This window comes from Cannabis sativa, chromosome 4, assembly GCF_029168945.1.
Source record: "Cannabis sativa cultivar Pink pepper isolate KNU-18-1 chromosome 4, ASM2916894v1, whole genome shotgun sequence".
NCBI lineage: Eukaryota > Viridiplantae > Streptophyta > Magnoliopsida > Rosales > Cannabaceae > Cannabis > Cannabis sativa.
The window spans coordinates 51,084,043-51,108,196 of NC_083604.1; the positions used below are offsets into that span (position 1 = coordinate 51,084,043).

A 24,154-nucleotide genomic window follows, 5' to 3' on the forward strand; every position below is an offset into this window, starting at 1 on the left:
TCTTATTGTAGATTATCATATCAGTAAAACCCTGTGTCTGATAAATCTAGGAAACTTTATTCACATAGTCATGTTTACTTCCAAAGTGATGACAACACAATAAACAGGATCTAGTATGTGAAAAGGGTTTAAGATGAATTTATAAATCAAATAGACAAGCAATTGATAAAGTGAACCAAAACATACACAAATGAATGAAAAATACTTCTGTTTCTTTATTGATGTTGAATAAAGTAGATTACATTGAAATGGAGTTTTATTTAGGGCATAAAACCCAACAAAGACATCGGGACATCACCCCTAATCTCTAAACTGAACAAACAATCGGACCCCTATCGTACCTATATCAGACACCATCGGGCTAAATAAAAAAACCCAAAAACCAGAAAAGCACAATTTTTTCGAAGAACAGCAATTCCAAAAAAAAAAAAAATCAACAAACCAGAGATTGAACATATAAACAACATTCTAAAACAAATATAACAACCAATCACAAAAGGAAAAAAAAATCACTTACCCAATGTTCAAAACAATGCTTCTCGTGGTTGCTCAAGAAAAATGTCCCTTCTCCAATTCACCTTTGATCTAAGCTTAAAGCAGCTTAAATCTTCACTTTTAGCAAGATGTTAGTGTGATTTGGTTAGGGAGAAAGAGAAAAAATGAGTGAGATAGTGAAGTGAGAAAAGAAAGAAAAGAGACAATGATGCTAATGTGTGAGAGGGATATTTTGAGAACAAACTCATAAAGTTAGCCTAGAATACCTATGATGAATTTCATATATTATTTTAAATTTAATGCATGCATACAAATCAAATTTTCCCTTTTAAATTACTCTAATGCTAAACATCTCTATAAGTTGTACTACACACCATTAATTAATATATCATTCAAATATTAAATTATTAATCTAAAGAGTAAATTACGGCAAAACCTCCAAAAGTTTCACCTCGCTAACAAGTAACTCCCAAAACTCATTTTTTTGCGGTAAAACTCCCAAAACTTAGGTTTTGTTAGCAGTTTGACATTTTCATCCATCTTTTGCTATTAATTGACACGGTGGATTGTCCATTAATTCATAATGTACACATGTAATTGGCACATGTAAATAAATATTTATAAATAAATTAAATTTTAAAATAAAAAAACAAAAAATAATTTTTTCTTTCTTTTCTACTATATCTTTTTTAGAGATTTTTTTTCTTCTTCTTCAATCTTTTTCAAACTATCACCACTACCACCGCAACCACCATCACTGTTACTGCCACCTCCACCACCACCACGACTCAAACACAATACCACATCTTAAAACACAAACAAACAAATATATTTATTACATTTGTCACGATATCAGATTGAAATCTCATAAAATCAAACAAAAACCCAAATTAAATTAAAAAATAAAAATACCAGATCCAAAAAAAACCACCATCCCTGAAATCACCCCACCGTAACCACTGTAACAACCATTACCATCATAATATTTTTTTTCATATCCGAATCAGAATCTTTAAAATACAAAAAAATATATAACAAAAAAACAAATCACAAACAAGATCTGACGAAACCCATCCATGGGGTCTGAAGGTGGCTAGATCGAACCTAAACACGAGTGACTCTGACTCTGACAAGATCTCATGGTGATGCTTAAGCTCGCCTAAAAATGGCTTGAAAGACATGGAGACGTGAACTCCGATGAGTAACTCAACGATGAAAAAATAACAGAATAAGGACTAAGATTTTGAGTTGGGGGTTTGTGGCTGGAAAATGCTTGGCTAGAGTTAGGCGGAGAGCTCATGAGAGAGAGAGAGAGAGAGAGAGAGAGAGAGAGAGAGAGAGAGAGAGAGAGAGAGAGAGAGAGAGAGAGAGAGAGAGAGAGAGAGAGAGAGAGAGAGAGAGAGAGAGAGAGAGAGAGAGAGAGAGAGAGAGAGAGAGAGAGAGAGAGAGAGAGAGAGAGAGAGAGAGAGAGAGAGAGAGAGAGAGAGAGAGAGAGAGAGAGAGAGGGGTTAGAGAAGGGGATTCGAGGTCCGTCGACGGTAGTGTAGCCACTTGTGTGGTAGCCATGAGCTCCAAAGAGAAGAAGGCAGAGGGAGGCAGAAGTAACAGTGAAGGAGATGGGGTTTAGTTTAGTTTTTTTTTTTTTTTTTTTTTTATGTTTTTTATTTTGTTTGAATTTTAATTTCTAACTGGTTTTAGAAATAAGAAAAAAATTGTTTTTTTTTATGATTTATTTTTAATTTAATTTTAAACATTTATTTATATGAACTAATTAAATTGTACCATGTGTACATAATGTGCACATGGACAGTCTATCATCACGTTAACAATTAAAAATAAATAAAAAGAAAACACAAGTTTTGGAGGGATCTTGCTAACAAAAAAATAAATTTTAAGGTTAATTGCTAAGGAAGTAAAACTTGTAAGGATTTTACAGCAATTTACTCTAAACTACACCAATTTACAGTAGCATCTCCTCCTTCTAAATGTGTCAAAAATCTTTACATCACTAAAAAAAAATTACAATCTTATATTTTATCTTCTAAAATGTTGCTTGAAGCCTTTTTTTTCCTCTCTAAGTATTCCCATTACATACTTGTCGTGGAACAGAAAATTGTGCGAGGCTCGCGGGCGACTGGATTTGTGCCACGTCACAATTTCGAAATTGTACTCACTGGTGAGTGGTGATCCTCATATATAATCATTTCACCGGTCCGAAACAAAATCTTCTTCATTCTGCAATTTAACAGCTGAGAGAGAGAGTTATCAACACAAGAAGGCATGGATGTCTGCAACCAAATCTGGAGCCTCTATCACCATCTCACCCTTGTAAAGCAACTATAATTCTACTACTTTTACAGAGGCAAAACTCCATGAAATCAGTGGCGTTGTCACCGTCATCACTCATCTTTTTACTGCCATCTGCTGCTTCTATCAATGGCGTTGCTTCTGGATGTTTCTGCTTCTGCTATTCGTCTTCTTCTTCTTCTTCGACTGCGATTTCAAGCTCCTTTAACAAATACAACTTCTTTATAATTATGGGGCGGAGCAAGAAGTTTCCTTCTTCTTCCCCATCATCTCCTAAGGTTTTCTTCTCTCCTTCACCTTTTCGATTCAATTAATTTTGTGTAATATGAATGGGTTTACTTAATTTCCCTTTATAATGAAAATCACATTTGAAAGAGAACAATAATCTTAGGATTTGCTGCAGTGGTAATGCTTACTTGTTATAAACCCTGCAAATACTTTCTTTTGGGTTGATAAACAAAGAAGTCTTAAGGTCAGTCATGTTGGTGACCGGAGATTACACTAGAGATTCTTTTGTATGCATTGCGAATTATAGAACAAGATACAAACTTTTCGGTTTGGAGTTGTCAGTTCAAGTTTGTTTGAAATCAAACTGAAAAATCATTGATATCAAATTTAACTTGTAGATATGTATATAGTGAATGCATCCAGTTTAGGCATTCTTTTGACAGACTTTTTTGCTACTAGGGATCCGAACCAACTCCTCCGAGAATCACATCAAATGTCAAGCAGAATTTGCAGTTTTTAAAATTATGGAAGGTGCTAGGCTACAGAGACATCTAAAACAGGTATTTCATAATTTTATTTTGGTATATTATCTTATCTGGTGAAGGTCTTGTAGGAATTCCAAAAGAGAAAATCTAGCACACCTAAGCCTGCCACTAGTTACCGAAAGAAAAAGGTGGACAAAGAAGATCTGCCGGAAGACACCGAGTACTATCGTGATCCAACCACAACCCTCTACTAGTAATATTTGTTATCTTTTCAGGTTCTTTGCGTGTACAACTACTCTAATTTCCATCCATCTGCATCTCCATGGAAAAATGTTGCCCTCTTGTTTGCTGAATTTGCTTTACAGTACAAACCAGGGTTTGGAAACTGCTGTCCCTGTCTTGCTGGTTGATGGGTATAATGTTTGTGGCTATTGGGCAAAGCTGAAGAAATATTTTATGAATGGAAGACTTGATATGGCTCGGCAAAAACTGATTGATGAGCTTGTAGCATTCAGCTTGTTGAGAGGTTTTTATCTTTATTGCCCTCTATTTGTACATGGCTTCATCGTAAATTTTGAAACAGAATCCTGGGTAAATTTTGTAATGATATGTATAGAGATTATTGTTAAATAGCATATGTGCTTCCTTTTATGCTCTAGGGAGTTTCAATCGTTCTGTCTTGCCTTTTGATTCTTTCGTTCCTATTTATAATGTGTCATATGTGCATCTTTTTATGCTCTAGGGGTTTTTTATAGTTCTGTCTTAACTCTTACTGTATTTTTTTTTTGGATTGTTTCATTACCATTATCAGCCATTGTAGCTGATATGATCATCAATGATGACATAAAATGACAGGGAATTTTTATTTTTATTTTTATTTTATGAGTGGTGTCATTTACTAAAGGAACCAGAACATGTGTTCATACCTAAGAAATATGCCTCTTGATAAAATTTTTCCTTTTTATTTCTATTCCACCCCCCAGAATTTATAGGACATCATAGTTCAGAACTGGAAAGGGTTTACTTTTTCATAATATTTTAATGAATTTGTATGTTAACTCTAACAAATTGAATCAACATTTTCTCATAATGCATAAACAAAAGAAACATGGATTTCATGATTGTTTTTTTGTTTGGTTCATATTCCACTCTCATTTGCTCACCTACTTGTTTCATCGCATTTACAGAAGTGAAAGTGGTGGTTGTATTTGATGCTATGCTGTCGGGACTCCCAACACATAAGGAAACGTTTGAAAGGTATTTATTTTAACTTTTGTTATGCTCATTTGGGGCGTGTTTGGAAAGACAAGAGGGAATTGGAATTGAGTGTAATTGAAAGGAATTACTCATTTTTGTGTATTTATTGAAGAGAATTATACAGTTTTGCATGTTTGTCTGACCACGTAAGTAACTATATAATTAGAGGTAATTGAGAAGCATCAATTACACTCTCCAATTCTCATATCCTCATGAGAAATGGGTGTAATTACACTGTAATTATTAAAAATTTCTCATTTTAAACATTAAGCACTAAAAATTATTATTTTCCCATATAATTATTAACTATTTTGCCAAATAAGACATTAAGAATTTACAAGTAATTACCACCTCATATCTAAACACACATTATACTTTAAGTATAGTGTTATTACTACCACAACATAGGGTAGTAATTACACAACTATTTTCATACGCATCCTTGATTTCCTTTTGTAGTGAAAATAGGAGAGAAACATGATACTGCACTTTTTTTTTTCTTTCTGAATGTTATTACCCATTTATATCCCTTTTATTCTAGGAATGGAAATAATTTGAAACAGGCAACAACTAGAGTTCTAAATACTTCTTGCAATGGTTTATTTACAATAAGTTAAAAGAAGCTCATTCAATAAAATGATCAAAAGTGTGCCGTCAAAATATGCTAAAATTTATTCCAAATTTAGTATGCGAATAGAACCTATACTTTTAATAACCACTTATTAAAGTTAACCAAACCCAAGAACACAAGATGGTAACCCATCGAATAAGGTAACAATTGAAGTGAGAGTGTGGGACTAAAAATTAGAAAAGTGGCTAGAATTACCTGCCATATAGTCTGTGCCACTAGAACTAATACCTATTTGGAAGATGAGTGAAGTTGACACACATTAGGTTTACCTAAATCAACAATAGTAGCGACGAAAGAAGATAAAGACTTTAGAGATTTTTGATATTGTAAGGACTTGGTTTCACGTTCTTTTTATTTGTTCATTTTGGTAAAGGGCTTTTTTACTAGCTTTCTATGTATGCTCTAGAGAATATTTTATTTGAAGCTTATGTAGCTAATTTTCATATCTAATTTGACAAATCCTTATGACTTTTTGGTCACATGGTTGTTTTCTTAGGATTCTTAAAAATTAGTTCAAAGTTTCTAATTTCATGGGATTACGGTATTGCAGTGTTGATATAATTTTCTCAAGTGAAACGTGTGCTGATGCATGGATTGAGAAAGAGGTAAGAAGTGAATTGAAACCGTAGAATTATCATTATAAATATTATATTACAATTCATATTCACGAATTAAAAAAATATGTATCTATATTTATTGAAGAAAAATATATTACAATATATTAATTTATTTAAATAAAATATTTAATATGTCATTACAAATGATTCAATATGCATGGAGAGGAAGAGGTAACACGATTTCGTTTTCAAAAAATTTGGAGTTGGACTAGTAAGTACTTATGTGAATATGAATTGTAATATAATATTTGGAACGATGTGCACCTCTTAGAACATTAAAGTGCTGGAATTTAATAATTTAATAATTTTATAACTTATTAAGTTATTATATGGTGGATGTGTTTAAATGAAGGGTGAGAGATGTAATCAGAAGTGCAGAGTAATTTGAGAAATATTTGAATGCTAGGGATAGTGCTGCAATTAGCTGTCCTGTAAGTTAGAATGCTCTAAACTAGAAGCTTTTTTAATTTGTAGTAGAAGTGTCCTTTCATTTAAGCTTTCTTACCATATCACTGATGAAAAAAAAACATTATTTCCAGCTCTTTTAAAAAGTTATATTTGGAAAGACATTCTAGCACATGTTGTCGACATAATTTACGTAACTGTGAGCAAAGAAAGTTGGTGATGGGAGCGAAGGTTGTAAAACTTTGTGTTAGTATTTAAAAGATTATTGTTGGATGAAGTATAACACCTATTTTTTCAATTAAGAAAAGATGTTTTCAATTGCAAAAAGCCTTGGTAATGGCCTTCATCTTGTCACCGCAATGCAAGTCATGCTATGTTATAGTTAGTAAGATGACAAATAAATATATAATATTGAGTATGGAGCATTTTATTAAATTTTTCGAAGCTTGTTACTCCATTTTTGTTCATATTTCCATGGTTTGTCCATAATCTCTCAGATATGCAAGTTCGTGCAAATTGCAATTGCTTCAGTTACATGACATCCATCTTATGAACTGTCAGGTTGTAGCCTTGAGGGAGGATGGGTGTCCTAGAGTTTGGGTTGCAACATCTGATCATGATCAGCAACACGCAGCACATGGAGCAGTATGCAGTTTTTTCCCCTTGTTTTTACTGTTTTAAGATTACAAGTGATAAAGGATAGTACTAGTGTCACTTAGTTATATTTTGTTAACAGGTTGTTAGTTAGGGTTGTTACTTGTAACTATATATACTCTGTAATAATCTGTTAATCAATACATTCTTTCAATACATCTCTCTCTCTCTCTTGTCCATTCTCTATATAAGCTGTTACATGATATTAGAAGCTTCCTTTGTTCATCCATCGATACTTCTTCTGCCCTCAATGGTGCTTCTTCTTGTCTCGATCAAACTCAAACTCCAAACTAGGTTCCTCTCCCAAAATCATATCCTGTTTCTTTTCAATACTTGTTATCCATCAAACTCGACGATCACAATGCTGCTAACATAGGTCAGTACAAGACTCAACTGAGAAACACCAAAATGACTGGATCTTTAAATTATTATTTGCTCAAGATTAAAGGTTTGATTGATCTTCTTGCCACGAATGGTACAAGCATCTCCATAAGATCACATTGAAGCAATCTTCAATGGTCTTCAGCTCGAATATGATGTTTTTGATACATTTATGACAACAAGAAAGGATGAATACTTAGCTGCAGAATTGGAGGCTCAATTTGTTCGTATTGATAAGAATGTTAAATTGCTGGACATTAGCAATGGTGAAGCTAATCTCTCTCAAACCAAACCCTTTGCCAATAGACCTCCTTTTCCCTAAAATGGTTCCCAACATCTTTTTCTTGGATTAAGAATTGGTCCAACTCGTTCCCATGGCTATGCCAGCAGCTCTTTTTGTGGTCATGCGCCATATTCTCAACCAAGAAATGGTCCCAACCATGGTCGTGGTCCCTACAGTGGTCCCCATCTAGTATTTTGCAATGGTCCATTTAGTTGTGGTCAATTCAACATTTGGGACCAAAAAGTTCAGTGTCACCTTTGTCACAAATTGGGCCATACTGTCAAGCAATGCTTCAATCGATTTGTCAACCTTCTCTGCCCTGAATCATTTCAGTCATTTTTCCCCATTTTCTAATGTTGCTGAAATGCAGGCTATGTATGCATCACTTGAGACTGTTTGTGATGAAAGCTGGTATCTAGATTCAGGTGCTACTCACCATCTCACACCAGATTGGCTCCAATCTTGGCTCAAACATTTCTTACAATGGGCAAGCACAAATCTTTGTAGGTAATGGAACATGTCTGAACATTGAAAATATTGGCAACACCTCCATCCTCTCTCCATTTACTTCTCAGCATCTATCAATCAAAAATTTTCTTCATGTTCCCTCAGTTACAAAGAACTTATTAAGCGTCTCTCATATTGTTATGTTTTCTTTGAATTTCACCCTCTTTCATGTTGTGTTTAGGACCAAGATACTCAAAGGATCTTATTGGTTGGGAAGCTTGATGAGGGCTTATACAAATTTGACTACACTCAACTTAATCACCCATCTCAGTCCAAGATGTCTCCAAAGTTGTCATCTTTACCTGTAAATCAATTCATACCACAAAAGTAGTGTTACTTTTGATATGTCTGTACCTGTGTTTTCCTTATGGCATAGTAGGCTTGGCCACCCTACTGCTCGAGTTGTAAAAATGGCTTTCATCTTGTAGTATACCATTTTCTAATAAAACAACTCATGATTTGTGTCAAGCTTGTTGTCTTGGCAAACACCACAAGTTGCCTTTTCCTACTTTTACTACTGTTTACATTGCTCCATCATAGCTTCTGCACTCTGATCTTTGGGGCCCTGTCATGCTAACTTTTCTAATGGCTATAGATACTATATAAGTTTCGTTGATGCCTTTTTTAGGCATACCTGGCTTTATTTACTAAGAACCAAAATTGAAGCATTACTACTTTTACTAAGTTTAAAAACCAGATTGAACTTCAATTAGGAGTGGAAATTAAAGCAATCTGTCTGGGGAGGGGAGCGTAGATCTTTTCCTAGCTTTCTTTAGCAATTTGGTATCATACACGAGCTTGCTTGTCCTCACAAAATGGAGTTGTGGTAAGGAAACACAGACATATTGCAGACGTTGGTTTAACCTTACTAGCTCAAGCATCCTTACCTTTAAAATATTGGGATGAGGCCTATAGAGCAGCTGACTTTCTTATTAACAGAATGCCTACCTATACTCTTAATAATCTTGCTCCACTAGAGTTCATGTTCTAACACTAAACTAGATTACAACTTGCTTAAAGTCTTTGGATGCCTATGCTATCCAAAACTATGTCCCTACCATAGAAACAAGATGCAATATAGATCCAAAATTATTGTCCCATGCAATATAGAGTAACTGTCTTTCTTATTAACAAAATGCCTACTAGTACTTTTAATAATCTTTCTATATTAGAGGTCATGTTCAACACTAAACTAGATTACAACTTGCTTAAAGTCTTTGAATGCCTATGCTATCCAAACCTATGGCCCTACAATAGAAACAAGATGCAATATAGATTTGTCCCATGTGCTTTCTTAGGGTATAATATGTCTCATAAGGGTTACACGCACCTCTATAAAGGCAAAGGACTCTACATCTCAAGAGATGTTCTCTTTGATAAAATTCACTTTTCCTTAAGAACACCCTCTCTTGCTTCTTGTTCCAATGCATCACCTCCCCTGCCCCACCAACTCCTCCTAGTTCAGCTGACTCATCCTAGTCTCTTGGTTCCTCTACTGCAAGCTACTCTCAGTCAATTTCTCAGTCTGTCTCTTCCATTCCAAAGCATTCTCCTTCCATACCTTTTGTTCCTGTTGAGTAAACTGCTAGCAAAATAAAAGAGGAACGATATTACCGAATGAAGAATTCTGGGTTGAGTCGCGGACTAAGTCGCTCTCTTTAAGACGTTCGCAGATCGCCAGAGTGTGCAAGCTCGAAATTGCGGTCCGTCCTCGGGATAAACGCCCCGCCGTTGTATCAGATCTTGTATCGGAACCCCACTGCACTGTAGAGCACCGTCGAATACACCCAAAAATTTGATATCGCAGATGGAATTTTAATTTTATGAAAAACTGTATTTTTCTGATACGAAAAAGATATGTTTTCTTCCCATCAGTTCAATCGCATTATATAGGCGAATGGATTGAATAAACATAACGGGAAGAATAACGTTTTCTGAAGTGGGGTGAGTTGGTCCTTTGAACGTGTCCCATTAACTGATACGACTAAGTAATCAGTTTAATTAAACACGTTTCTTAATTAAATTAATAAATAAAAAATAATTATTTTATTAAATAATTTTTCTGTAAAAAAAAAAAAAAAAAAAATAATATTGTGTCACACCACACCAACCAACCCAACCCTGGACGGACGGACGGACGGCGCGCGCGCGCGTGTGTGGTGGGTCAAGTGTGTGTGTCCTCATCCATTCGCACAAAACCGGGTACCCCCTTGGGGCCCAAACCCAAATGCCAAAGTTGCACTCTTTATACCCTTGTCAATGAGGGTTCATATCCCATGTGGGACTCTTTCCAACTCACACACACTAAGACACTTATATATTTTGTTAAAATATTCACAATATTTCCAACAATCCCCCACTTGAATTTTTAAAAAATATTTCCATCTACTAGTATCATTCAACAATAAGATTGAGCATAAACAAAAGTATCTTTCGATTTGAACTTCTGCGTAGTGAATACGATTTAGATTTTACTAGAGTGACCGTAGTCTTGAACTCTATCTCTAACATTGTACCACGCAACAACCTTTTCAAGGGTGTAATCAAAAGCCCGTGCGTTAATGGCCATGCACGTCTATCCCAAAGATAGTGAACGCTCTAGAAATTTTGCCCAAAATTTCATAGGAAGCGGCCCCACTCCCACATTCACATAGGTGAGTCTATCAAGAGTACTCCCGTAGCTCGGTACTCCAGCTCCACTTGGAGTATAGATCTCATTAAGAGTTTCTAATAACTCAACCTTAAATCGCTTCAGAATTCATGCTTCTCTTTTCGTATAATTATAGCATGATCTCACTTTTATCACTTCATAACTTGTTATTACCCATTGAACCTATTTCTTGGGATCTCCGCTATAGGCTCGGGTTGCCATTATGAGTGATTCATCAATCTAAGGGCCCCATTCCTTTCGATGTTTTAAGGACTTTCTCTCTAGCTAAGCCTTTCGTCAAAGGATCGCCCAAGTTATCATCGGTGCGTAAGGCATGATCCACTCAACAGCCTCCCGTTGAGAGAAACTCTCTAACGTTGCCGTGCTTACGACGTATTTGTCGTCTCTTACCGTTGTAAGAATTGCTTCGTACTTTTGCAATAGCCGCGTACTATCGCAATGGATCAACACTGGAATAGGTTTTTCCCATAAAGGAATCTCGGCTAGCGAGGCTTCACTAACCTCGTTTCTTCACTAGCGCAGCTAGTGCTATCATTTCGTACTCCATTGTAGATTGAGCCGAATAGTCTCGTTTCTTAGATTTCCATGAAACGGCTCCACCGCCTATGCTAAAAATATAGCCACTCGGTTGCCTTGGAGTCATCCGATAAAGTGTTCAAAGACATCACCGTACCCCGGGCACAGCATCGGAAACTTTTGATAATGTAATCCAAGAGTCAATGTTCTTTTGAGGTATCTCATGACCCTCTCTATAGCATTCCAATGCTCGCACTAGGTCTACTAGTAAAACTCCGCATAGTAATCCCACGACATAGGCAATGTCGGGTCTAGTTAACCGGTGGCATACCGAAGACTGCCAATGATGCTCGCATATTCGTATTGCCTTACACCATCACCGTTGTTCTTAAATAATTTTACATCGGGATCATATGGTGTACAAGCAGTTTACTGATTAAAGTAATTATATTTCTTTAAGATCTTCTCAATGTAGTGAGATTGATCCAAAGAAATTCCCTTTTCAGTCCTAGTGATCTGTATACCAAGGATTACATTCGCTTCACCTAGATCTTTCATGTCAAAATTTTCACATAACAAAGATTTCACATTGTTCACGACATGAATATTAGATCCAAAAATTAGCAAGTCATCCACATATAAACAAATAATGGTACACACATTATTTTCAGATTTATAGTAAATGCATTTGTCACTTTCATTTACTTTAAAGCCATGTGAGATGACAAGATTATCAAATTTTTCATGCCATTGCTTAGGTGCCTGTTTCAAACCATACAAAGATTTATCTAATTTACACACTTTATGTTCTTGACCAGGAACAACAAAACCTTCAGGTTGGTCCATGTAAATCTCTTCTTCTAATTCACCATTCAAGAAAGCAGTTTTAACATCCATTTGGTGCACAACAAGATTATGAATAGCAGCAAGAGCAAAAAGCACACGAATAGATGTAATTCTAGTAACAAAGTGAAAAAGTATCAAAGAAATCTACATTTTCTCTTTGTCTAAACCCTTTGGCAACAAGTCGTGCCTTGTACTTTTCAACAAGTACCATCAGGTCTTAATTTCTTTTTAAGAATCCACTTACAACCTATTGTCTTACAACCTGGTGGTAACACAACTAAATGCCAAGTTCCATTTGACTCAAGAGAGTCCATTTCATCATTAATAGCTTCATTCCATAAATCAGCATCTAGTGAAGTCAAGGCTTCGGAGGTTAGAAGGATCCTCCTCTAGAGTATATGCACAAAAATCAGAACCAAAATCTTTGGTAATTCTAGCTCTTTTAATTCTTCTAGGTTCAGTTTCTATACCCTTTTCATGCTCATTATCCCTAAAAGCAGTCATGTTACTAGATGATGCACCCCCACTATTTCTCAATTTAAATGGAAATCTATGTTCGAAAAAATCAGCATCATTAGATTCCAAAATAGTATGCGCTTTTAAATCATAAAATCTATATGCTTTACTATTAACAGCATATCCAATAAAAACACATTCATATGCTCTACTAGCCAATTTAATTCTCTTAGGATCAGAAATTCTAACATATGCCAAACAACCCCAAGTTTTAAAATATGAGATATTGGGTTGTTTATTTTTCAAACTTTCATATGGAGAAATTTTCTTTTTAGATTTAGGAACTCTATTAAGTACATAACATACGCTTAATAAAATTTCTCCCCCACCGAGAAGCAAAGACCCGAATTCAATAAAATAGCAACAACGTATTCGGTAAGAGTTCTATTTTTTCTTTCAGCTTTGCCATTCATTTCAGGTGAATAAGGTGCGATTTTTATCGTGTATGATTCCATGTGAGTTATAAAATTCAATAAAAGCAAGTAGAATCATATTCGGTGCTCTATCGCTACGAAACTTCTTGATTTTTCTATTAAGTTGATTTTCAATTTCAGCCACAAATATCTTAAACATATCAAGAGCTTCACTTTTATTTTTCATTAAATACACATAGGTAAAGTCAGAACAATCATCAATAAAAGTGATAAAGTAGCGTTTACCATTTCTAGTCAAAGTTCCATCAAGTTCACAAATATCAGAATGGATTAAATCTAGAGGCTCGGTTTCTTTTTCTAACACAGATTTATGTGGTGTTTTAGTAATCTTGGCTTGGCTACAAAATTCGCATTTTTCAAAGTCATTTAAAGATAATTTAGGAATTAGGCCTAAACTACTCATGTTCTTGATTATGCGTTTATTTACGTGACAAAGTCTAGCATGCCAAGTATTAAAAGAACACAACATATAAGCAGAAGCATTAACTTTATTAACTTGAAAGTTCAATTTAAACATTCCCTCGCCTGCATACCCCTTCCCCACAAATATCCCATTCTTAGTTAAAGTAAACAAATCGGCTCCTATAGTCCGAGTGAACCCCGCCTTGTCGAGAAGGTAGCCCGAGACCAAATTCTTCCTCATCTCCGGAGTGTGCATCACATCTTTTAGAATCACAGCTTCTTCCGCAGGTGAAGTTCAATTCCACATTTCCAAGGTACCAAGAACTATAAGTGGTGTGGGAGTCACCCAACAACACTTTCGATCCTCGCATGCGCAACATATGTTTTAAACATATTTCTATCATAACGTACATGGCGAGAAGCGCCAAGATCTACCCACCACCCTTCGGATCCACCAATAAGGTTGATCTCTCGAAATCATAGCCGTAAAAGGCGACTCAATGTTAGCTGCTGGAGCGAACTAGGCTCGTTCTTACACTTTCGTGCCATATGACCCGGCTTGTTACAGCTTGTAACACATGAACAAACCGAGTCATTTCTATTAGGGTGGTTTGCCTCGTTATTATGGTTCCTTTGATGGTTCCAATTCGATTGTTGTTATTGGTTCGAGGTTGATTGTTGCGGTTTGGATTCGCTTTGCGATTCGATTCTTAAAGTTTTTCCCATTGGGTTTCGTAAATTCAGGATCTTTTATTAGTGTTGTTGTTGAACAAGCACCTCTTCCTTTTGGTCTTGTTTTCGAGCTTCCTCCTCAATTCGAAGACGAGTGATCGACTTTCCAACGAAAACTCTTTTGTTTTATGCCTCGAGAGTATTTTTAAAATCTTTCCACGAAGGGGGTAATTTATCAATCATAACAAGAACTTGAAATTGTTCATCAATAGTCATACCTTCGAAAGAATTTCGTGAGCTATTTTCCAAGCTCGTGAGACCGAGCTTCGATTGATTTATCATCCGTCATTTGAAACTTCAAGTAGCTGGCCGTATTTCTTTGTTCCCGCCTCCTCGGTGTCATATTTTCCGTAATGCTTCCCATATCTCCTTGAGATTTGTCGTAATTATAATAATCATACAAATCATCGACAAACCATTCAAAATAAAATTCTTACACAGAAAATCATTCTCTACCCAGGAGTCCCTTTCCTTAACCTGCGATTCGTACTTCTCGACTTCATCCTTCTTCTCGGCAGGAAGTGGAGTCTCAGAAACCACTGGTTTCAAAACAGTAAGCACATACACAACTTTTTTCATGGTCGAAAAACAACATCTTCTCGTCTCCAACGTTTAAAGTGCAAACCCTCAAAACGAAAAGGCTTGTTAATATCGCCAGAGAACCGTAACATTCATCGGTAGTAGTCATACAGAAAGAACGTCTTAAAATTGTTGAGTAACCGCTAGCAAAATAAAAGAGGAACGATATTACCGAATGAAGAATTCTCGGGTTGAGTCGCGGACTAAGTCGCTCTCTTTAAGACGTTCGCGGCACGCTCAGAGTGTGCAAGCGATGGAATTGCCTGGTCGTCCCCAGGATAAAACAGCCCAGTCGTTGTACTGTATCGGAACCCCACTGCACTGTAGAGCACCGTCGAATACACCCAAAAATTTGATATCGCATATGGAATTTTAATTTTATGAAAAACTGTATTTTTCTGATACGAAAAAGATATGTTTTCTTCCCATCAGTTCAATCGCATTATATAGGCGAATGGATTGAATAAACATAACGGGAAGAATAACGTTTTCTGAAGTGGGGTGAGTTGGTCCTTTGAACGTGTCCCATTAACTGATACGACTAAGTAATCAGTTTAATTAAACACGTTTCTTAATTAAATTAATAAATAAAAAATAATTATTTTATTAAATAATTTTTCTGTAAAAAAAAAAAAAAAAAAATAATATTGTGTCACACCACACCAACCAACCCAACCCGGCCCGGATCGGATCGGACGGACGGCGCGCGCGCGCGTGTGTGGTGGGTCAAGTGTGTGTGTCCTCACCCATTCGCACAAAACTGGGTACCCCTTGGGCCCAAACCCAAATGCCAAAGTTGCACTCTTTATACCCTTGTCAATGAGGGTTCATATCCCATGTGGGACTCTTTCCAACTCACACACACTAAGACACTTATATATTTTGTTAAAATATTCACAATATTTCCAACAGTTCCCCATCCTACAAACACTTTACCTACTACATAGACAATACCTTTTGTTGCTACCAATGTTTCAAATTTAGTTTACCCATTTCCACTAACAATTTGCCTGCAACTGCATGTATTCATCACATGACCACCGGATTCGAAGCTGGAATCAAGGAACGAAAGGCTTTATTGGTTGTCTGGAACCGAAGACAGTAAACTCTGCATTACAAGTTTCACATTGGAATGCAGCTATGCAATATGAGGTTCATGCTCTTCCTAGAAACAAAACTTGGATACTGGTCAAACTACCTCATAACAGTGTCCCCATTGGATGCAAATGGGTGTTTCGAACGATAAAAAATGGTGAATGAATTGTAGTTTTATTCAATAGAATTATATGTATTTATATACAAAATTAGAGAGTAAATAGGAAACTAACTAAATACAATTAATTTAGCTAATATATTCTAACCCGTGCCCCATTCAAAGCCTTTGTAAAAATATCTCCTAATTGCTCTCCAGTCTTAACATACCCTGTGGAGATCAGACTTTGTTGAATTTTCTCACAAATAAAATAACAATCAATCTCAATGTGCTTAGTTCGCTCGTGGAACACAGGATTTGAGGCAATATGAAGAGCAACTTCATTATCACACTACAATTTTACTGTAACTGAAGTTTTAAACCCGAATTAAGTCAAAAGCTGACAAATCCATACTATTTCACACACACTGTGCCATAGCTCGATATTTTGATTATGCACTTGATTTGGACACAACATTTTGCTTCTTACTCTTCCAAGAGACGAAATTACCTCCGACAAAGACATAATAACCTAAAGAGGATCTTTTATCCACCTTGAAACCAACCCAATCTACATCTGAGAAACACTCAATCTGGTTGTGTCCATGATCCTTGGAAACAATTCCTCGTCCGGGTGCTCTTTTTATGTAACACAAAATTTGCTTTGAGGCTGCCAACTGATGAATTGTTGGAGATGACATAAATTGACCGACAACACTATCTTAGAAAGCAATATATGGACGAGTCACAGGAAGATAATTCAGCTTTCTAACTAATCTACGATACTTCTCAGTGTCTTCAAATGGTTCTCCATCACTCGTTAGATGCATAGCAGGGTTTATTGGAGTACTACAAGATTTTGCTTCCAATTTTTCTCTTAGCTAACAAATCAAGTACATACTTTCTTTGAGATAGAAAAATACCTTGTCTACTCTAAGTGACTTCAACTCCCATGAAATACTTGAGCACCGCCAAATCCTTTGTATGAAATTGGATATAAAGGAATGATTTAAGGGATGAGATACCCCTAGTATCATCTCTAGCAATAACAATATCATCCATGTACACGACCAACAAAATAATACTGACAGTTGATCTTTTATGGAACACAGATTGATTTGACTTACTTTTTCAACAAACCAAGTTTCTCAATAGCTTGGATAAATTTACCAAACCAAGTACGAAGATTTTGTTTCAAGCCATATAAAGACTTGCAAAGGCGACAAACTCGCCCTAACTCCTCTTGAGCTTCACCTAGGAGGTTGCTCCATGTAGAAAAACAAATTTAATATTAAGTCAATGTAAAGGCCAATGAGTAGTTGGCATAGAAATGAATAGTGGAATAGATGTCAGTTTAGCAACAGGAGAAAATGTATCATAATAGTCCATTCCATAGGTGTGAGCATAACTCTTGGCAACAAGACTAGCTTTTAATTAAGTAATTGTTCCATCTGGATTGACTTTTAACTTTAAACACCCATTTACACCCTATGACCCATTTTCCTAAAGGTAAATTAACCAAGTCCCAAGTACTATTCGCAACTAAAGCATTCATCTCTTCTATCATTGCAACAAGCCAACCAGGAGGAGACATGAATTCACACACAATTTTGGGAATAGTGATAGAAGCAAGAGAAGTAATAAAAGAGCAAGAAGAAGATGACAAATGATTATAACAAACAAAAGAAGATCATCGTTGGGGTCCCAATCCGGTTTACCTTTACGTAGTTCAATAGGAAGATCATTGCTGGGGTTCCAATTCGATGACGAAGAAGCAGGTACAAAACATGAAACATGATGAGGTAGAGGAGGCGGAGGTGTAGGCATGTCAGAAGCTGTGACCAAGTTAGGTGGAGGAACAAGAGACTCGTCTGAACATGTATCGGGCGCAAAAGAAGTGATAGAATATACCAACAAATTATCATCCTCCCCCTTATGAGTAGGAGTAGGCGAAGATGAAAAATAAAGTGTATTTTCCACAAAAGTAGCATCTATAGAAACTATATGTTTCTTAAGATTGGACAGTAATACTTATACCCTTTTTGAAAACGAAAATAACCAAAGAATACACACTTCAATGACTTGGGATCTAATTTAGTTAATTGTGGACGAATATCTTGAACAAAGCAAATGCTACCAATTTTTTTTGGCTCAATAGGAAATAATGGCTTATTGGAAAATAGAATTTTGTAAGAAATTTCACCATGATAAACAGAAAATGGCATGAGATTAATCAAAAAACATGCAGTAGTAAAAGTATCAGCCCAAACTGGTTTAGGAACATGTGTTTGAAATAAGAGACCTCTAGCTGTTTCAAAAATATGTCTATTTTTTTTGGTTATGCTACACTATTATGAAATAGTGTATCAACACAAGAAGTTTCATGAAACATGCTGTTTTGAACCATATAAGATTGAAATAAAGTAGATTTGTACTCTTTGACATTATTATTTCTCAAAGTACAAATAGAAACATTAAATTGATTTTGAATTTCAGCATAAAAGGCACAAAAAATAGTGAACAATTTAGAACAATTCTTTATAAAAATCAACCTACGAGAGTAATCATCCACAATGTAACAAAATAATGAAAACTAAGTTTAGACAAGATAGGAGGACCCCAACAAAAGAATAAGACTAATTCAAAAGGAATACTAGCACATTTATTGACTGCTAGGACTTGAACTAAGACGACGACGTTTAGCAAATTGACATGACTTACAATCTAACGAAAAGAACTTATTATATTGTGGACAAAGCTTTTTAAGCAGAGGAAGAAATGAGTGACTAACCTACAATGTGCCTCGAAGGGGGATTGTACACAAAAGCAAGCAATTGATTTAGGTAATGGTGTATCAAGAATGTAGAGGCCTTCAGATTCATGTCTTTTAACCAATAATTTGCTTCGTCATAAGATCCTAAAATAAACAATGATTAGGAAAAAGAAATACAATAGTTAAGATCATGAGTAAGTTGACTGATAGAGATCTAGTTAAAAGAAAAATTAAGTAAATGTAAGACAGACGCAAATAAAGCATTGAAGTAGGATTAATTGTACCAGACCTAAGAACATAAGGTGGTGACCAATCAGCTAAGGTAACAGTAGTAGTGGAAGCGTGAGGTTGAAGATTAGAAAAGTATTTAGAATTACTTGTCATATGGTCTGTAGCACCAAAATCAATGACCAATTTGGAAGATAAGGAAAGAAGACACGAATTTGATTTACTTGAATCAACAATAGATGAAAGAAGACTAATACTTAAGAGACTCTTGATACTGTAAGAATTTGGCACATTCAATTGTAGAAAGGTATCTAGAATTACTTGTCATATGGTCTGTAGCTCCAAAATCAATGACCAATTTGGAAGATAAGGAAAGAAGACACGAATTTGATTTACTTGAATCAACAATATTAGTGATAAAAGAAGATTAATACTTAAGAGACTCTTGATACTGTTAGAATTTGGCACATTCAACTGTAGAAACAAGAACTAGTCTTCCATAAGTCATTTTAAATATTATGTCTGTCCCACCATACTAACTCAAACAACAAACCAACCAACAAATTCGATAAATGAGCAAACAAAATGAGACTAGCCTACAATCAAAATCTCACAACCAAAATAGGAGAACCCAAGCCAAACCACAAACGGAGAAAAACACCAATGATAAAGGACAAAGAATCACACTAAAGGATGGTGAATAAACCTTTACAATCACAAAAGAAGAAATCAATGTTGAAATAGATGCACCAAAAGGTCAGAAACACCGAAAAAGGGAAACGGTAGAGAAATGCCCGGGAAAAGGCACTTCATGCGTGTGGACGCGCCGACGCGTGGTTGTTGTTGTTGAAGCTTCAGGCGGCGCTTGTGGCTCATGTGCAACGGTTCCGACCACCAAATTTTGGGGTTCTGCAAATCAGCAGCTGGGCTGTCCGTTGGAGCTAGCGATGCGAGGTCACGTGCTCTCTAAATGCGTTTTCTGAAAAATAAACCTTAAGATAGATGAAAAACAAACCATAATTGCAAACCTTAATTTTGGGATACACCCTAATTTTGAATTTCAAATTTCGAATTTTGCTCTGATACCATGTAGAAAATGGTGAATGAATTGTATGTTTTATTCAATAGAATACTATATATTTATATATAAAATTAGAGAGAGTAAATAGGAAACTAAGAAAATTTGATAGGAAACTAACTAAATATTAATTAATATAGCTAAAATATTATATCATGAACCAAAATAAATGCAGTGATTACTCAGAAACATAACACGACCTGATCATCAAACCAGTAACAATTAAGGTTGTTCTAACCATTGCTTTCACAAAGGGGTGGCCCATAAGACATTAGATGTTAATAATGCATTCTTGAATGGAAATCTTCAAGAAGAAATCTACATGTCGCATCCACCTGGCTTTGTTGATCCATATTTCTTTAATGGTTTGAAGCAAGCACTTAGGGTTTGGTTTGACAAGCTTTCTGAGGTATTAAACTCAACATTGTTTTACTTCATCCAAGGCTTTTTTATCAGAGTTGATTCTACCAGTTGCATTTACATACTCATCTATGTTGATGATATACTCACATTGTTTTACTTCATCCAAGGCTTTTTTATCAGAGTTGATTCTACCAGTTGCATTTACATACTCATCTATGTTGATGATATACTCATCATGGGAAGTCTTGACCACATGGTTTCATCTCTGATTATTTAGTCATCTCAGTGCCACCTTCTCTCTTAAGGATCTTGGTCTGATTGACTATTTCCTGGGTATTCAAGTCACACATGTCTCAGTTGGGATTTTTATCTCTCAAACTAAATATTTACAAGACTTATTATGTAGGGAAGACATGCAAAATGTAAACACTCAAAATACCCCAATGAACTGTAGATTAAAGCTCTCTAACTAGGGAAGTGAGCCTGTGGCAGATGCATCCTTGTACAGATCAATAGTAGGTGCTCTTAGTATGCTACTATAACAAGATCAGAACTTGCATTTTGTGTAAACAAATCCTAAGGTAGGAACTCTTGATTATGGATTACACATCAAATCTGCTCCAACTTTTTCCCTTGAAGCATTTTGTGGTGTGAACTGAGCTTCTGATATTGATGATAGGAGATCAACATCAGGATATTGCATCTTCTTTGGACCAAATTTGATTGCCTGGAAGTCTCAGAAACAAGTTACCAGCTCCAGGTTTTCAATTGAAGCAGAGTTTAGAAGCTTTGCTAATACTGCTTCAGAGCTTACATAAATCCAATATCTTCTTCATGAGCTACACATTTCTTCACAGGGTATTCCTTCTATTTGGTGTGACAACCGTGACAACCAAATTACAGTTCTTGCTGCTAATTCTATTCTTCATGCTCAAACCAAAGCATATAGAAATGGACCTATACTTTGTGATAGATGATGCTTTACATAATCAAATATCAGTCAAGCATGTTCTTGCACAAGCTCAACTAGCAGATTGTTTCACTAAGCCTATTTCAAAGCTCTAAGTTCTCTGAAATTCGAAGCATACTCAGTGTTCTTTCTCAGGCCATGCTGAGTTTGAAGGCTGCTGATAAGGATAGGACTAGCGTTGCTTAGCTGTTATATTCTGTTAGTTGTTAACAGGCTGTTAGTTAGGGTTGTTTGTAACTAGGTATACTTTGTTTTAATCTGTTAATCAAGGTAATATTTGTTATTTTTGCAGCTGCTTCTCATATTTGTTAAACATCCTGATTTGCTTTGTTTATTTATTATTATTGCAGGGAGCCTTTGTTTGGAGCTGCAAGGCGCTGGTTTCTGAGGTGAGCCTCAATTTTTGTTATGTTCACTGTCAGAGCAATTTCTTATCGTTTGAATTTTTTCTCATTTCTTGTAAAGTTGTTGCGTAATAAGGGTAACTTCTCTCTTAGCACACACACACACACACACAAAAAAAAAAAAAAAAAGAAAAAGAAAAAGAAAAAATAAGGATAACTTCTCATAGCTTTGTCAATCAAATTTATTGGGGAAACTAGTAAGAAATATGATCAAACCAAACTTCCTTTTGCATCATGGTCGTTGTTGTCCATTGGCATGAAATTGTGTTATATAAAAGTGTGTATATGTATATATTGAACTATTAGAGTGTCCCACATTGCTAATGTGTGGAAATAAATTGTCATATATAAGAAGAATGAATTACTCCTTTAATTGCCAATTGGTTTTGAGATGGATCCCATTCATCTTATGTCCAGATTCTAACATGAACACTTATATTTAATTATACTTTAAGTTTTTATTTTAGTTATGTATATTTTTAGTTGTACAATTAGTTTTTTTATGTTATTCAATAAACATTATTTTTTATTAAAAAATATTTAATTTAAGTGTTGTTTATATGTTGTTCATTATAATTTTAATTTAACTGTAATACTGTTATTTTTATAATACTTTTCATTTTTTATAAATGTTGTTTTTAATTTTTTTAAAAATAGTAATAGAAAGATAATTTTTTTTGTAATTCACAATATTAATTTTAAGAAACATCAACACTTTTTCAATTTTATTGTTAAAAATGAAAATAATAATAAATTTTTTTTTTTCAGATGCGGATTGGATAACAAAAATAATAATGTAGAAAGATACTCTTTAGATATGTGCAGTGTGTTTAAATTTTAAATTGGAATATTAAAAAAACATTTTATGCTATATAGCCATATTTACTATAATCCCTATAGGTATATATTAACTATAATCCCTATAGATAAACACATAGCCACAGTACTCTTGTTCGATTCAAAACATTTCTAGTTAAATTTTCAGTGTCAGGTTATTGCAATATAGATGTTCTATTGGATTTGAACGTGAAGAAAAAACTTGACCAAGAATTCAAGTTGTTTGTATTGATTAGTTTTCTTTTTCATAAGATTAATGCCTTGAATTCTAATGTTATTTTGATTTTGGTGGTAGATTAAAGCATCAAAGAAGGAGGTTGAGATGATGCTCCAAGAACATAGGTATGTTGTACATCCTCATGAGTCAGTAAACATATGCTCCGTTTTGAAGTATTTTGACTTCTGAACTTGATGAACTTGGAATTCAATGGAGAAAGAAGGGTGAACAATAGTTACGTTTAATTGAAAAGATCAAGAAGACTTCACCACGATTATATAATCACATGTTATATTAAATTTTTGTTGACTTAATAATCTAATTTATCTGTGGCTTACCATTTAAATGCATATTTCATTGGGCATCAGATCTCAGTTTGTGGAGCCTTGTGCTCGCCTGCGTTTGATTAAGTCAATTAATCCAGACTAGTCTTTGTTATGATCATGATTAAGTTAAAGCAATTCATTTTGAATATACATCAGGAAAAAAAATATGCTAATGACAATTGATGCAACTGCTACTGATTTGTGGTCTACCATTGCAGATCCAGTTCTTTCCAAGGTAAATTGTTGAAGCATAATCTTGATTCAGATGTAGTAGATGCTCTCAAAGATTTAAGGAGCAAGTTGTCTGGACCGAGTTGAAGTTGACCCAGATGGAGTTTTCTGCTTTACACCTTGCACATTAGTTACATACACAAAGGTATCAGCTGCTACTTGACTACATCACAGAAAATTAGAGACTCCATGGTAGTATGATAAAAGAGGAAAAGATGGATGTTAATAGAGAAATTAATTTTCCCTCGTATTGCATCTTTAACAATTTTTTTAGTTTTCTTTGTTCGGAGAATGCTAACATCAGACAGTAGTCTGATGCATTCTTTAGCACATCCAATGAATGTTTAGGATGTTGAACATGTCCTACAGTAATATATGTGTTCATGTTTAAATTTTATGTTTTCTATTCATTTGATCTGTAATAGGATTGGACACTAGTATTATTAGGACATATTATTAAGATAACATGTTATAGTGGAAGCTAGTCTCCGTTTATGCTAAAAAGTGTACACTTTTTTCCCATATAATTATTATATTAGTTGGATTATCCTACTTGTGAAAATTAGTCTTTGTATTATTCAAATTTAAA

The 24,154-nt window shown here is 35.0% G+C and overlaps 1 protein-coding gene across 1 annotated transcript; it reads left to right on the top strand.

The window, feature by feature from the left end:
- The first annotated feature begins 2,586 nt into the window (after window positions 1-2,586).
- On the top strand, window positions 2,587-24,069 carry LOC115712854 (uncharacterized). The gene is made up of 10 exons (XM_030641254.2): window positions 2,587-3,080; window positions 3,490-3,561; window positions 3,644-3,768; window positions 3,881-4,041; window positions 4,703-4,772; window positions 5,954-6,008; window positions 6,987-7,070; window positions 21,901-21,939; window positions 23,087-23,133; window positions 23,553-24,069. Exons 1-10 carry the CDS (start codon window positions 2,868-2,870, stop codon window positions 23,650-23,652), a joined length of 966 nt encoding a protein of 321 aa, XP_030497114.2. The 5' UTR covers window positions 2,587-2,867; the 3' UTR covers window positions 23,653-24,069.
- The last annotated feature ends 85 nt before the right edge of the window (window positions 24,070-24,154 follow it).

Bases quoted from the DNA above. Each gene is read 5' to 3' on its own strand.
- LOC115712854 (XM_030641254.2), top strand. From the start codon at position 2,868: ATGAAATCAGTGGCGTTGTCACCGTCATCACTCATCTTTTTACTGCCA. The intron at 3,769-3,880 runs GTAATATTTGTT...TTTGCTTTACAG, and splicing joins CCAACCACAACCCTCTACTA to TACAAACCAGGGTTTGGAAA. The intron at 7,071-21,900 runs GTATGCAGTTTT...TTATTATTGCAG, and splicing joins AACACGCAGCACATGGAGCA to GGAGCCTTTGTTTGGAGCTG.